General features: G+C 41.3%; 1 protein-coding gene across 1 annotated transcript; it reads right to left on the bottom strand.

Moving 5' to 3' along the window:
* Positions 1-4,222: 4,222 nt before the first annotated feature.
* On the bottom strand, positions 4,223-12,076 carry UCP1 (uncoupling protein 1). The gene is made up of 6 exons (XM_058721312.1): positions 11,456-12,076; positions 10,615-10,813; positions 8,918-9,118; positions 8,717-8,818; positions 7,277-7,457; positions 4,223-4,691 (listed from the first exon to the last, which is right to left on the bottom strand). Exons 1-6 carry the CDS (start codon positions 11,579-11,581, stop codon positions 4,577-4,579), a joined length of 924 nt encoding a protein of 307 aa, XP_058577295.1. The 5' UTR covers positions 11,582-12,076; the 3' UTR covers positions 4,223-4,576.
* Between the last annotated feature and the right edge of the window lie 2,747 nt (positions 12,077-14,823).

Below are 14,823 nucleotides of genomic sequence, written 5' to 3'. Positions count from 1 at the left end.
CCTTCGGTCTCTTCCTATCCTCCCCATCCCTTACTTAAGCCATTTATGTTCATGAAACAGTGACTTCCTTATTTAACCCTTTAATCATGTTCCTATAGGGTAAATCAGAATACACAGAAAATTTTTATTTTTGTGACTAACTCATCCACTAATTACCTATTTAAGATGTTACTGGGTAACAACAGTTGGTTATGAGACCAGAAAAGAGCTGGAAAAAAAGAAAAGAAGCTACCACTCCCACCCCCCATTCTTACAAAGGATAGGAATAATTCATACTGCACTGCAGTGTGCTTTTCTTAACTTTACAGTGTATCTTAGATACATTTTTATATTAATACATAGCTTCCTTATTCTATTTATTTACAGCTGCAGAGCATTCCTCTGTGTGTGTATCATTTTGAACTAAATAAAAATACTACATATGGAACTGGTTGGATTCAGCAAATGAACTTTATTAAAGCTAATACTAATTATAGCTTTAAAATGTATGTATTAGAAAAAAGTGGCTGAAAATTAAAGACCAAGCAGTCATCTCAAGGAGTTTGGCGAAGATCAAAATAAATGTAAAGAAAATAAAGAAGGAGATATTAAAGGTCAGAGCTTAGATGCATGGAATAGAAATGCATACAATAGAATCAACAAAAGTAAAAATTTGTTGCCTGGAAAGACTAATAATACTGATTAACCTTGGTGAGATAAATAAAGAGTAAGGGGGGTGCCCGGCTGAACTCAGGTCAGTTAAGCATCCAACTCATAAATTCGGCTCAGGTTGTGATCCCAGGGTCGTGGGATGGACCCCGATGTCGGGCTCTTTGCTGAGCATGTAGCCTGCTTGGGATTCTCTCTCTTTCTCTCTCTCCCTGCCACCTGTTCATACTTACTCTCTCTCTGAAGTAAAAATTTTTAAAAATTTTAAAGAATAAGGAAGAAAACAAATAATGATACCAAGAATTGAGTGTGAAACATCACTACAGATCCTGCAAATACTGGAAAGAAAATGTATTGAGGATAACCTCAAAAATTTGAAAATTGAGATGGGATATAAACATTTCTAGAAAAATATAACTTACCAAAACAAAACTGTACAAAAAGAAATAGGGAATCAAAAAGTCCTAGCACTATTAAATGGATTCAGGAATTAAAAACCTTTCCATTAAAAAACCTACAGTTCTGTGTAGCTTGCACTGGCAAGTTAACACATTTAACAATAAAATGGTAACAATTTTCATAATCTTTTCTAAATAATGAAGGGTGGACACCCTATAATTCATGAGACTATCATAATCTTGATGACTCAACCCAACCAGGACAGAACAAAAAAAGAATAATTATATGCTAATGTCACTTTGGATGCAGTAATCCTAAATAAAATAGAAGCACACTGAAATCCAGAAATATATTGAATTTCATATATTACATAATAAATAATGAACTGCATATAGATATGCTGTTTTAATGTGTGATCAATTATAGCTCAGTTGGGTTAATTCCCAGAATAAAATTAATGAAATTTACCACGTTAATATTTGAAAATCACATGATGATCTTAAAAGTCACAGGAAAAGCATTTGATAAAAACTCGACATCCATTCATATTAAAAACATAGCAAATGAGAAATAGGGGTTACCTTAATTTTACAAAATGTGTCTTTATAAAATAAACCCTAGCAAATATATTTAACGGTAAAACGTCTGGATCAGAAATAAGAAAGGGTGTCACCACTTGTATCAGTCAGCTTTTGCCACAGGAACAATGCATAACAACCAATCATACAAAAATCTTAGGGGCATACAAAAAAGCGTTTCCTCCTCACACATGGGTAGGCCAACCAGGCAGCTTTGCTAATCCCAGCTGGATTCAGCTGGCCTTAAATATAGGTCGTGGGGGGGCGCCTGGGTGGCGCAGTCGGTTAAGCGTCCGACTTCAGCCAGGTCACGATCTCGCGGTCCGTGAGTTCGAGCCCCGCGTCAGGCTCTGGGCTGATGGCTCGGAGCCTGGAGCCTGTTTCCGATTCTGTGTCTCCCTCTCTCTCTGCCCCTCCCCCGTTCATGCTCTGTCTCTCTCTGTCCCAAAAATAAATAAAAACCGTTGAAAAAAAAATTAAAAAAAAAAAAAAAAATATATAGGTCGTGGGTTTGCTTCTTGTCAGCTCCATGTGACTTGTGTGTCTGGGACCAGTGGGCTACCTGAGGTATGCTCTTTATACGGTGCAGCAGAAGCACAGGAACAACAAGCCCAGTGGCTCAAAGGTATTTCAGGCCTTTGCTAACATCATGTCCACCAATGTTCGCTTGGTCATCTAGCAGGCCACATGGACAAGTCCAACATCAATGAAACAGCGAAATATACTCTATTAGGAAGGGGTAAGGAGTGAACATTTGACGAGTAATCCAAATCGTCACAGCACATCTGTTCAAAGTTGTGATAGAAGTCCCACCTGGTGCAGTAAGACAAGTGGATGGAAAGAAAGAAAAGTGACTATTCATAAGTGATATATGTACATAGAAAATCCAAGAGAATTGATCAGCCATCAATGGTAGAGGAGGAATTTGATCAACTATCAAGGGTGATCATTTATCAAGGGTGAGGGATTCTGGCTAAACCTATTCAGCCTGATTTTTTGCTAAAACTGAGCTTTGAAGACATGCCTAACAATGGCACTTCTTGGGAAAACACGGCTCAGAGGAGCCTGATTACAGTTTGGTCAAAGGGGAGCATCTTGTTACTACTGCCTATTGCCTGAGCAAGATTTCAGCAAAGAAACGAAGTTTTATGTTTTCTTCCTAATCCTTGACAGAAATATGCAGCTGTAAGGTGGTGATGTTTCATCATTTGGATTCCCCCAGAATCAGACCTAGAGATAAAGAAGTGTCATTCATTTGGGAGGTGATCCCAGGAAGTGCTGGTAAGGGAGTGGGGAACTGAGGGAGGGAACTGAAGTCCTCCCATTAGGGGTATTTTGTATTAAGTAAAATAACACTGTGTGTAACTGGATTCTGAGCCCTTGGATGAGGGTGAGGGGTGACTCCATCTGAGGATAAGGGGACTGAAGTATTTATACACCAACTCCCATCAGTTATTGGGCAAGGGCCCTCCCTGGGGTGTGTTATTTTCCCTGCACTTCTAGCATGCCGTGCACAGGTGTGCAAAGATGGTTCTGATGGCCAGAAGACCCTGTAGAGGTGCTGACATGACAACAGGAAGTCAGGCCCGTGTGTGCTAAAGTGGAGAGAGCAAGGTGACGGGTGAGGGATATTGAAGACATTTGCTACAAGACACTTTTGCAGGTAACAACAGGGGAAATAAGCACCAGGGAAAAACCTCATAAAGTCAAGGGGAAAAAGACAACAGTAGATATAACATGGAGCCGATAAAAACAAATAGAATGCTGCCTGACAGCCTGTGGGCTTCCTGGACCTTGTGTCATTCCTTGTTTGGGGTTGAAAACAAGCTTGGGTCATGTCTTATACTTTGTAAATCTCTTGTTTATTCTTTCCCTGTCTCTTCTGCACTCAGTTTGTAGGCATGAAAAAAAGGTTACTGCAGGTGTTAATAATGAATTTAGCTTTGCTGGAAAGATGCCATGAAGATTCATTTTTATCCCAGTAGAAATCTAAGACTGTTCCTGTATCTAACCAAAGGTACCTTCTGGCTCAAAAATGCTGTAACTCTGGGATAGATACCACGATTCTAAAATTTTTTTTAATGTTTATTTTTGAGAGAGAGAGAGAGAGAGAGAGAGAGTAGGGGAGGGTGGAGCAGAATCTGAAGCAGGCTCCAGGCTCTGAGCTGTCAGCACAGAGCCTGACATGGGGCTTGAACTCACAAACCATGAGGTCATGACTTGAGCCAAAGTCAGACGCTCAACTGACTGAGCCACCCAGGTGCCCCGACACCATGATTCTAATAACAATAGGCCCAAATGATTATAGTAACTTAGGTTAGAAGTTGTTAAAAGTGCCGTAAAATATAGATTCTAAAAATTAAAAAAAAAACCTAATAATTACATTTAAAGTAAGTTTCTGCCTATTGGTTCTAAAGACCTTCACTTGTTATTGGACCACTTTGTAGTCTAGGTGAACTTCAAGTCTTAGATTCAGATATAGGTCCAAAACGGCAAACCTTTAAAGGTATTAACAGTCCTTTATTGAATATATTAACTTACAACTGGGTTAATAAGTTAAAAGGAAACATTAAATATTTATAAACCTAAAATGCACCTCTCCATTTGCCTCTTCTGGCGACCTGAATTATAATTAAAACATATTAAAGTTCTTCATATCCAATCGTAAGACCCCAGCCCTCCCCAAACAGGCAGATTCAGTCATTTATCCGGACACTGCATTTGCCAGGGTGCATACTGAGTGTTTTGTTTTCTCTCTCATAAAACACTGAGAATAAAAGTCACAAGAAATAAATACAATTTTTTCTTTAAAAAGTCCAAAACTCAATTAGTATTCCTCTATCTTTTTAGGGTGAAATAAAATGAGTAGGTTCTGTTTGTTTTGGATTTTAATTATCTGGTCAGTCAGCACAGATTCCCACCATTGTGTTACATCCTTTTCCTGAAGACGATTATGTGGCACAGTCCATGGTCTGCCTTGACTTCATCAGTTCCCGCTTCAGCTGTTCAAAGCACACAAACATAATGACGTTCCAGGATCCGAGTCGCAAGAAGGAAGGTACAAATCTAGGAAAGTGCACATCACCATTCTCTGAGTTTGTTAGAATTCTTAAAGTTATTGCGGCACAGACAGCTTATGCTTCTCACTGTGCCACTCTTCTCAAATAAAGGCACTTAAAGGTAGCTATTTTTCACCCTTCCCTACTGTGCACCTAAAATAATATTGTCTAAAACTTCTTCAAAACAACAAAACCGAGGTGCTCACATCTAGACACATACATACACAGCCTTCACTCCCTCCAAAGCATGTCTCATTCCTGAAGGGGCATTTTCCAATAACTCCCCTTTTCTGAGGGGTGGGGAAAGTTCTGCTTTGTTTTGCTCTGCTTTCTGGATGGGAGATAGAAACTGTTGAAAGAGGAAAAGGAGAAAGCAAAGAAAAAGTGATGAGTAAGTGGACCGACCATTTTCCAGAGTGAAGAAATTCGTGCTGTCCAGATCTTGGCAATTCTTGTCCTTGAACTGTCAAGAGACTAAGTGCATTTTTTGGTTTTGCTTTTTGTGGGTTTTGTGTGTGTGTGTGTGTGTGTGTGTGTGTGTGTGTTATGTTTAAGAATTATGTCAAACTGTGCAGACCAAATGATTGACTTTGAACGCCTGCTTGCAGCAATGAGATATTCCAGAAAAAGATGTCATCAGTTAAATCTGCCTTGGATAGATTTTTTAAAGAGATCTGGCCTATAAAAATCAGACCCCCAAGGTTTTGTGTGTGGTTTTGTTTTTTGTTTTGTTTTGTTTTGTTTAGGTCTCAATACATTTCTTCTGACTCCTGGATGGATGTGTGTGTGTGTGTGTGTGTGTGTGTGTGTGTGTATTTTAATTACATATTTTAAATGTTCATAAGTCTACCATTTTACCATTTTAAGTGTGTAGTTCAGTAGCATTAAGTACATTGTGAGCAATCACTGCCCATCTCCAGAACCTTTTGGTCATCCCTAACTGAAACTGTACATATTAAACAAGAATTCCCTTTGCTCCTACCTCCCCCAGCCTCTGCTAACCACGTTCCACTTCTGTCTCTATGAATCTGACTACTCTAGCTGCCTCATATATGTGAAATTACACAACATTTGTCCTTCTGGGGCTGGCTCAATTTATTTAGCATAATGTTTTCAGGTTTCATCCTGGTTGTCACATGTATCCCCAAAAGGTTTTAAATTTGAAAAAAAAATATTGTTAAATGGTTAATGGTTGATAACTGATATATCCATTCTAAATTAATTTTGTAATGTATTTCATTTGTATTAACATATAAGTGCTGATTATGGTGAATTAGAACCTTGTGGATAATGTGATTGGTGCATCTATGCTTTTGATAAGGTTTGAGGCATTGCCTTACAATTTTAAAGGGTTATAGAATTTTGTTATCACTAGTTTAGTCCTTATGAAGTATATCCATAAATTAGTTCATACTGTATTTTCTTAGGAAGGTAGTTTCTGATATAATATTGCTTAATGGGAAATGGGATCTACACAATACTAGTTTCTAGGTGAGTGTAATAATTATCTAAGCCACACCATTTTCTGCATCATTTTTCCAGGTCAGTGGCAATGATTTTTCCCTACTTTTACTTTAATACAATCTAAAAATCTGAGTCCATCAAGTCACAATAGTGAAAATTCCAGCTATCGCACTAGTGGATATTTACCCAAATATAAGAAAGCTAATTCAAAGGGATACATGCATCCTTGTGTTTATAGCGGCATTATTTACAATTGCCAAGATATGGAAGCAGCCAAAGTGTTCGTGGATAGATGAATGGATAAATATGTGGTACACACACACACACACACACACACACACACACACACACACACAATGGAATATTACTCAGCCATGAAAAGAATGAAATCTTGTCATTTGCAATGACATGGATGGAGCTAGAGAGTATAATGCTAAGGGAAACAATTCAGTCAGAGAAAGATAAATACCATATGGTTTCACTCATAAGCGGAATTTAAGAAACAAAAAAGCAAAGGGAAAAAAATAAGATAAAGACAAACCAAGAAACAGACCCTTAACTATAGAGAACAAACTGATGGTTACCAGAAGGCGGGTGGAGGATGGGTTAAAAATGTGAAAGGGGAGAAGGAGGGCACTTGTGATGAGCGCTGGGTGATGTATGGAAGTGTTGAATCACTATATTGTACACCTGAAACTAATAGAACACTGTACATTAACTGGAATTAAAATAAAAACTTGAAATTAAAAAATATTTTTAAAAAATTTAAATAGTAAAAATCACATCCTATTTTCTCTTATTCCTCTATTACACTTTCTCTCCACTTTATAGTTCTCTAGCCCTGATCAGGCAAAATCCCATCTACGTTTCCAATAGACTGGGACCAAGTGAGAGATCACTGATTTTAAGTGAGCTTCTGATCAAGGCTGAGAAAATTTTAATATCACAGTTTTTAATGTTCTGGCCCAGTGTTGGAGGATTGGAGATACTTATGGCAAGGAAAAATAGATAGTATACTGCATAGACAAAGGCTGGTCAGCTATATGTCAACTATTTGGACAAGACAGCACCCCAAAACACATAGATACTGTGAACACAGCATTACAGATAGAGAAGACCATATCCTACCCTTTGAAAAAAGCCAGTGGTCCTTCTTTAGTGAGCATTGTAATTGCACAGTTGGGCACACTTGTGTACTGTCCTGGTGGAGAATTAACAAATCTGGTTTTTACCACATCCACTGGAGAGGACAGAACAGTTGTGCAAAATCCGGCGATGAGAGCTGACACAAAGTGGCAGGGTAGGTCATCTAAAATGGACCAATGAGACAAGTCAGCGTCAGACTTTTGAAAGAAGCTTCTAGTTTTCAGTTCTCTATCAGATTCTTATAAACTTAGTGATATCAGGAGACCAACGTGGATGTCTGATAAATAAAATATAATAAAGAAGGTTATACTTAGCCTTACCAAAAAGATAGCAAATAGTACCTGGCAGAGTGGATTGTAAATGCTTTAGGAAAATAACCTGTCAGTTTTCTCTGTGCCCTTAGGATATGGGACAAAGCCTGATACATAGGCATCTAATAATTTTTTAGTGTGAGGCAAACGTGATAACCACTACACTATGGAAATGGCCTAATAATTTTTTTAGTGAATTAAAGTCATTGTTCAGGGAGAATTTCAATGTCTCTAGAACCTGTTAGAATATTTTAGGAAACCTATCCAATGGTACTACATTTTAGATAAAAACACTGATGAGCTCCTTATTTAACCAGCTCATTTGGATATAGTGTGGGATGGACTCGCCTTCTGAATTATGCTATATAAAGAATAAGATGCCAACAAAGTCCCATATATTAGTATTAAATGAGAATAATGCTGATTAAGAATATAGTTGCATTTTCTTTTTGTTGTAGCAAAAAAAAATCTAATATTTAGAGTTTGGGTTTTTTAAATTTTTTATTTTATTTTATATTTGAGAGAGAGAGAGAGAGACAGAGCATGAGCAGGGGAGGTACAGAGAGAGAGGGAGACACAGAATCTGAAGCAGGCTCCAGGGTCCAAGCTATCAGCACAGATCCGGACACGGGGCTCAAACTCATGAGCAGTGAGATCATGACCTGAGCCGAAGTCGGACGTTCAACCGACTGAGCCACCCAGGTGCTCCCCGCCCCCTTTTTTTTCTTAAAAACTCTATCTAATGGGGGCACCTGGGTGGCTCAGTCGGTGAAGCATCTGACTTCAGCTCAGGTCATGATCTCAAGGTTCCTGAGTTCAAGCCCTGCATTGGGCCCTCTGCTGACAGCTCGGAGCCTGGAGCCTGCTTCAGATTCTATGTCTCCCTCTCTCTCTGCCCCTCCCCTGCTCTTACTCTGTCTCTCTTTCTCTCTCTCTCTCTCTCAAAAATAAATAATCATTTAAAAAAAGTTATATCTAATGTTCAAAATTACTTAATTTTTTAAAAGAGAGAACTGTTACAATTAGGGGGTTCAGTACAATGTGGCTGGAGAAGCTCCAGGATGAAATTGTAAATGTGCAGACCTGGTTGTTATCAACAATAGGAAGTTACCTGCTAGTAGTTTGTTTTTCACGAGGGCCTCCTTCATTAGATCATATGTAACTAACTCTGTACAATTGATGATGACATTTCTCGTCAGGTTGGGAGTAGTCCCTGAAAAGAAGAAAATGTTTAATAGCTCCAGTATACGATAAAGCGGTAATTGAATACATGTGTTTTAATAATTATAAAATTCACCTTAAAGTCAGTTACCTTTCCAAAGGCCTGTCAGGCCTTCCGTTGTTGCTATAATTCGGTAAGCGTTGTAAGTCCCGGTGTATCGGGGTTTGAGACCATGCAGATGGCTCTGTGCTTGAAGTCTGACCTTCACGACCTCTGTGGGTTGCCCTATGAATACTGCTACTCCTCCAGTCGTTAGACCAGCTGAGATCTTGCTTCCTAAACCAGCTGTTGCTATTCAGAGAGAAAAAATATTTATCAAGCAAAAATTTAAAAAAACAAAAACCAAAAAACAACAAAAAACCAAGACCCAGAATGCAACTCTGTCTTTTTAATTTTAGTAGTTAGTATTATTCTATCTTTATATCTTTTCTATTTCCCCAATGCTTGTGATGATCATGCACTAAGTATGTGCTAAATCACTATAGGCTAGAAACCTCAAAGTTGACTAGAATTTTTTTAAAAATAAAGACTTTGAAGTGCCAAGAAACACAATACTTAGTTCTTTCCTATATTTGGCTCTCTTTTTCTGTATATCCCAACTGGGAGGAGGCACCAGTCACCAGGGAGGCTTAACCTTCCTCTCATCAATGGTGATGTTAATTATTGGACTTCGAGGTCTTAGGAAAATCCCAAGTGGACAAATAGCCCCCGCATGGGATGTCAAGTGGTATCAGGCTATGAAGGGTTACAAAGGGAACAACAACAACAAAAAGAAGTGAAAAAAGTGATTTTTGATACAAAATTTTGAAACCTTTTAGCCTAAGTTACTCAAGACAGATAATTATTTAATCAACTATAAATAGTCTTGGAGCCCTCCTTCCCCACCCGCCCCGCCATGCTCATTCCCATAATTAAAGTATGGATCAAAAACATTTACTCATCAAGGGCTTTCTCAGTCATTCTGTTTCCTAATCTGTAAAATAGAGACAATAACATCTACCTCATAGAGTCACTGTGTCAGTTAAAATAATATCAATTCAGCACTTAACATACTAACCTGCATATAGGAAGTACAGCAATTCTTTTCCTAACTGTATGATTGTACTCTTTTCTCATCATGCTTGTCTAGGAGCTGAGCATACAATAGATAACCATCTTTTAAATTGGCAAACTTAAGTCCACTGTAGTCCTTCCTCACCGCTGCACCTGACTCGGTTCTCTGGTCTTCTCTAACACTGGAGACCTGACAAGGAAACTCTTAAAGGAAACGAGTTTTTTCCTGTCCTCTCAACTCTCCTCATGAGGTCTGATTTTCTTCCCTTCAGACCAAAGGTTTTCAAATTTGTTGCATGCCAAAATGTCCAAGAAACTTGTGAGAACATAGATTCCCTGGTCCCAACCTGAGCAATTCAGATTCGGAGGACAAGGCAGTCCTCAGCACTTGGGAGTTTTAACAAGCTCCACTGGTGTTCCTGAGAGACTTCACTGTTTGGAGAACTTTGACTTAAATGTTATTTTGCAGCCCATCCATCTTCTCCAGATGGATATCCAAATGAGGCCCCAAATATCTAGGATCCACCAGGTGATTTTTACAAGTATAAATCTGCATCTGAAAACTCGATTTTGCACACTTTTCTTTCCATGAACGGTGAGTACCAAGCTAATATTGGATGCTTCCTTGACAATTTGTTATGAGGACCACTACCCTGCATGTAACATTGCTTGACCAGAGCTGGGCTCAGGGCATGTCTTTCTACCTGTCCTTCCCAGGAATGTTCCCTGCTTACTTTCTTTCCCTGCGCTGAAGAACTCCTGGACGGTGTCATAGAGGCCGATCCTAAGAGAGGCAAAGCTTATTTGTCTCTGGAGGCCAGCAGGCAGCCCACTATAGAGTTTCATCGGCCCTTCTGTTTTTGCCAGAGTGCTGATTGTTCCCAGGACACCTTTGTACTTAATGGTACTGGAGGTCTGGCATTCGCCTTGGATCTGGAAATGAGAAAGAAAAGGTCAGAGCGAAGTTAAAATTGAGTAAGGGGATCCTAACTGGTGAGGAAAAAACGAAAACTGGCCATAGGTGGTCCTCGGTGGAGGAGAAACTTTAAGCCAAGATTTTTCCGGCTGTGTTCCTATTTTCAGTTCCTTTTCCCTTTACAGCAACGTCTCCCTATATATCTCTGTATCTCTCTAGCTATGTATATATGCAGAGAGATCAGCTATAATGCACATTTTGGACATTCCCACCCTCCCTGTATAAATTCTCCAGGACCCCTAAGCGGCAGATGTGAATGTGACCCCTCCAAATTAAGGAAGGCAAAGAGCCTGGCTTGTAAACTGGGAGAGGCTGGTATTGTTAGCCGTTAGAACACTTAGTACACCCTAACTTTGGGGGCTTTGGCAGCCGACATGGTCAACCTGTCTTCCGTGGCTTCTTGTGGTTCTTCCGTTACTCTCAAAGCATTCCAGTTTCCCACCCTAATGCATCCAGTGCTGTGACAATGCCGCACCATTTGTTAAGGGGCCGACGGCCCTGCCTTGAGAAGGGGTGGTTAAACCAAAGCGCTTGTCAAAGGGATGCACAGAATAGATGTCCTCCCTCTCCTTGAGACACGTCCCCATCTCGCTCGCTACCTGTAGCCGGACTTTGGCCGTGTCCAGCGGGAAGGTGATCACATCCGCCACACAGGCCGCCACGCCAGCAGAGAAGATCTTGACCGCCATGGTCGGGGGCACGTCCGAGGCTGTCAGGCCCACCATCTTCGCTCAAATTGCGGAGCGACGAGAGGGCGCAAGGACGAAGGACTCGGGCCCCCGCAAGGTGGAATTTCTCCCTGCCTCTCCTCCCCTGTCCCGCTGGGACAGCAAACAGGCTCCCTGACTTCAGAGAGGCGGGAGACGCTCGCAGCTTGGGCGGCGCGCGGGCAGTGGCTGCAGGTGGAACCGGGCGCACCTCTCGTCTTCCCGCCCTCGCTCCGGGGAGGACCAAGGGTCGCTGGCTGGAAGCTCCCGTGCGCCCTGCCAGCGCCGGGTGACTTATATAGGCAGCCGCTCGGGGGCTGCGGCTCGCCAGGTCTCCGCAGACCGGGGGTGGACCTGGCTGGGGCGTGCCCTGGGGCGCCAAGTCCCTCCCACCCGCATCCTCGCAAGGCGCCTGGAGAGCCGGCTTCCACCCCCAAAGCAGTCGCCGCGCACCTAGCCTTCTGCGCCCTGCGCCCTGCGTCCGGCACTTCCGAGGGAGGGCGCACTGCAGCAGGGACCAGCCCTGGTCCCACCTGGGGCCGGGAGCAGGTGCGGGCTTCCTAAACAAGCGCGATCTCGGGGATTCTGGTAAAAGGTCCTGCCGAGCTGGGAATTCACCCAAGCAAGAGTGGAGCGCCCCCTTGTATCCTTCGGGCACCCTGGGAACCTTGCAGGCATCCTCTCGGCTTCCTTTCCTCTTTTTAACTTCTCATCCTCCTTTCTTCTTTCCAACCAGAAAATCCAGACCCGGGAAAATCCCAGGCAGGAACCAAGAACACCTTGAATTTTTAAAAGAAAAAAGTGTTTCGTTTGAACGCTTTTTGCAGAGGATGTCAAATGAGATCACTGACATACTAGAAAGCAAATAGTAAATTGCTAATGCACTCTATGAAGCGAGATATAATTTGCTCCTTTTACTTTCCTTTCTTAGGACAGTATATTTATAAAATATAAATATTTTATATTTATATAAATATAAATTTATAGGGCGGTGGAAATGACACCCGCAGATCCCTTGGCTCCAAGGGGCAGTTCTTCTGATCTGGCTTGGTCATCTGGACTCCCACTTTTGCTTCCTTCTAGTAAAATATGGTTCCAGAGACATCCCAGGTGGGAAATCTGTTGCTAGCTTACCTACAGTGATAAATGTTGCAATGTGTATTTGTTCCTGCTCCTACCCTGTGCAAAGCTGTATTGTGAGCATTCATTTATTCTTTTGGTTCAAGAGTAGGGAAAATAGGATACAGAGCCCCTAGAGAATGATTTCCAAATACTCTGTATGAACAGGTTGTGTGCCCTGTGCTAAAAGCCTTTCTAGAGGACTTCCAAGAGAGGACATGGCTGAGCGATACTGAGGAAGTCAATGGTAAAGGTAGGGTGGGCTCTGAATAAACAGGAGAAGAAGACAGTGGTTTTCCTCCTCTGCAAACACCTGCTGAAATAAAGAGCAGTTGAGGCAAGTAGGTGGCATATACAAAGGCAAAGACATGGGGAAAGCAGGGTGAATGTATGGGGATGTGTTCTGTTGACCTGCCTGAGAAAAATGGGTGATGGGAAGAAGGAGAGAGGCAGGGCATGAAGTTGGTAAAAGATGAAAATGTGGAAGCCAAACATGGCCAGCTGAGGGCTGATCCTGAGAGTCTATTCCAAATGTGTGTTCATGTTATCACTTCATGCCTGTGTAGTTCTTTACAGATTGTACATGTTGTATTTGATATGGTAGACAATACAGCTTTGTGAATAGTTTGATATAGAGTCAAAGATTTTTCAGAGATGACTCTAAGTTTAAGAACATGGATAGTAGTGGGGCGCCTGGGCAGCTCAGTTGGTTAAGCATCCGACTTCAAGTCAGGTCATGATTTCACCCCGCAGACCGGGGGTGTGGACCTGGCCGGGGCATCCCCCCGGGCTGTGCTTGTGGGTTCGAGCCCCACTTCAGGTTCTATGCTGACAACTCAGAGCCTGTAGCCTGCTTCAGATTCTGTGTCTCTGTCTCCTTCTGCCTCTCCCCTGTTTGCACTCTGTCTCTTTCTCTCTCAAAAATAATATGATAAACATTAAAAAAATAAAAGAACACGGGTAGTAGGCTCAGTGATGGTGCCAGCTGATTGTCATGAGACAGTTGGTAAGGAGAGGTGATTTTAGGGGCAAGAAGATGAGATTAACTTTTAAAGTCTTGGAATTATTTGAAGAGAAGAGTGTTTATCATAGGTAAAAAGCTACCATAGGAAACTACATATAACATACTAAAAGAGCAAGAAATCAGAGCTGGGAGGTATTTGGGAGACAGCAATATGGATGCAATGAGAAAAGGTACGCTTTAAATGGGAGTGAGTACAACAGGATTGGGCCAAGTGGTAGGGGTACCCAGAGTTATGGTCTGGGAAGAATGGTCTTGTCAAAGGTAAAATTCGTAGTGTGTCCAGTCATGGAACCATGATATTAGAGAATATAATTTAAGGAATGGTGGGGTCTCGACTAGCGTGAAATTTAGAACATGTGTCAACAGAGGACAAAAGTGAAGAAAAACCTATTGAATTTGGCTCTAACACTACCGGTCATCTTAGGGAGTATGCTGTGGTGGAGTCATTAGGTTGAGGCTGATGGCTAAGCAGAGATCGAGAATGTTCAGTATAGTGTGACTAAGTGTCTAAGAGGGTGTCTAAGAGTGACTAAGTGTCTAAGTTACCATTTTTCCTTGGTAACTCTAGTGAACATCTGCTATCAACTGGTTAGTCCCCAGCTCACAACTCACCCCTTCTAAGAGGCCCTTGGAAGGAAGTAGGAGAAAGTTTGCCTCAGGCCGGAGAAAACAGTAGGGTAGAGGGTGGCGTCCCCAAGGTCAGACTTCTCTTCTGGCACAAAGAAGAAGAGGTGAAGAAAAGGTCAGTGTGACCAAGGGTAACAGCCCTTTTATGACGTGGTTAAGGAATGGCAGCGAGTTCTTAATGTACTAAGTTCCTATTTCCTTTTTGAAAATTTAGAGCAACATTTACAACTATACTTGCTCAAGCTGTGGCCAATCAGGAATCACTGAACAAATGTCTCTATATTACATAAAAAAAGGTAATGCTGTGCATTTGAATACTGTTCTACACTTTCCCATAATTCTGTCACTAACCACCAATAGGAAACTCTGTGTTGTAGTTGTATAGATAACTGTGCAAATGACAGAAGAGACGATTCATAAAAAAAGAAATACAAATTTTAAAAATAGAGGTGATATATTTAATGTCATTGATAAAGTAATGTACCTTTTT

Source organism: Neofelis nebulosa, chromosome 3, assembly GCF_028018385.1.
Source record: "Neofelis nebulosa isolate mNeoNeb1 chromosome 3, mNeoNeb1.pri, whole genome shotgun sequence".
NCBI lineage: Eukaryota > Metazoa > Chordata > Mammalia > Carnivora > Felidae > Neofelis > Neofelis nebulosa.
Note: the sequence above shows the minus strand (reverse complement) of the source record. Positions and strands in the feature narration are given on the sequence as shown.

Excerpts from the sequence above, each read along its gene's own strand:
- UCP1 (XM_058721312.1), bottom strand. The coding sequence starts at position 11,581 with ATGGTGGGCCTGACAGCCTCGGACGTGCCCCCGACCATGGCGGTCAAG. Across the intron at positions 10,814-11,455 it reads CGGCCAAAGTCCGGCTACAG|ATCCAAGGCGAATGCCAGAC; the intron begins GTAGCGAGCGAG and ends TCTCATTTCCAG. Across the intron at positions 9,119-10,614 it reads CTTCAGCGCAGGGAAAGAAA|CAACAGCTGGTTTAGGAAGC; the intron begins GTAAGCAGGGAA and ends CTCTCTGAATAG.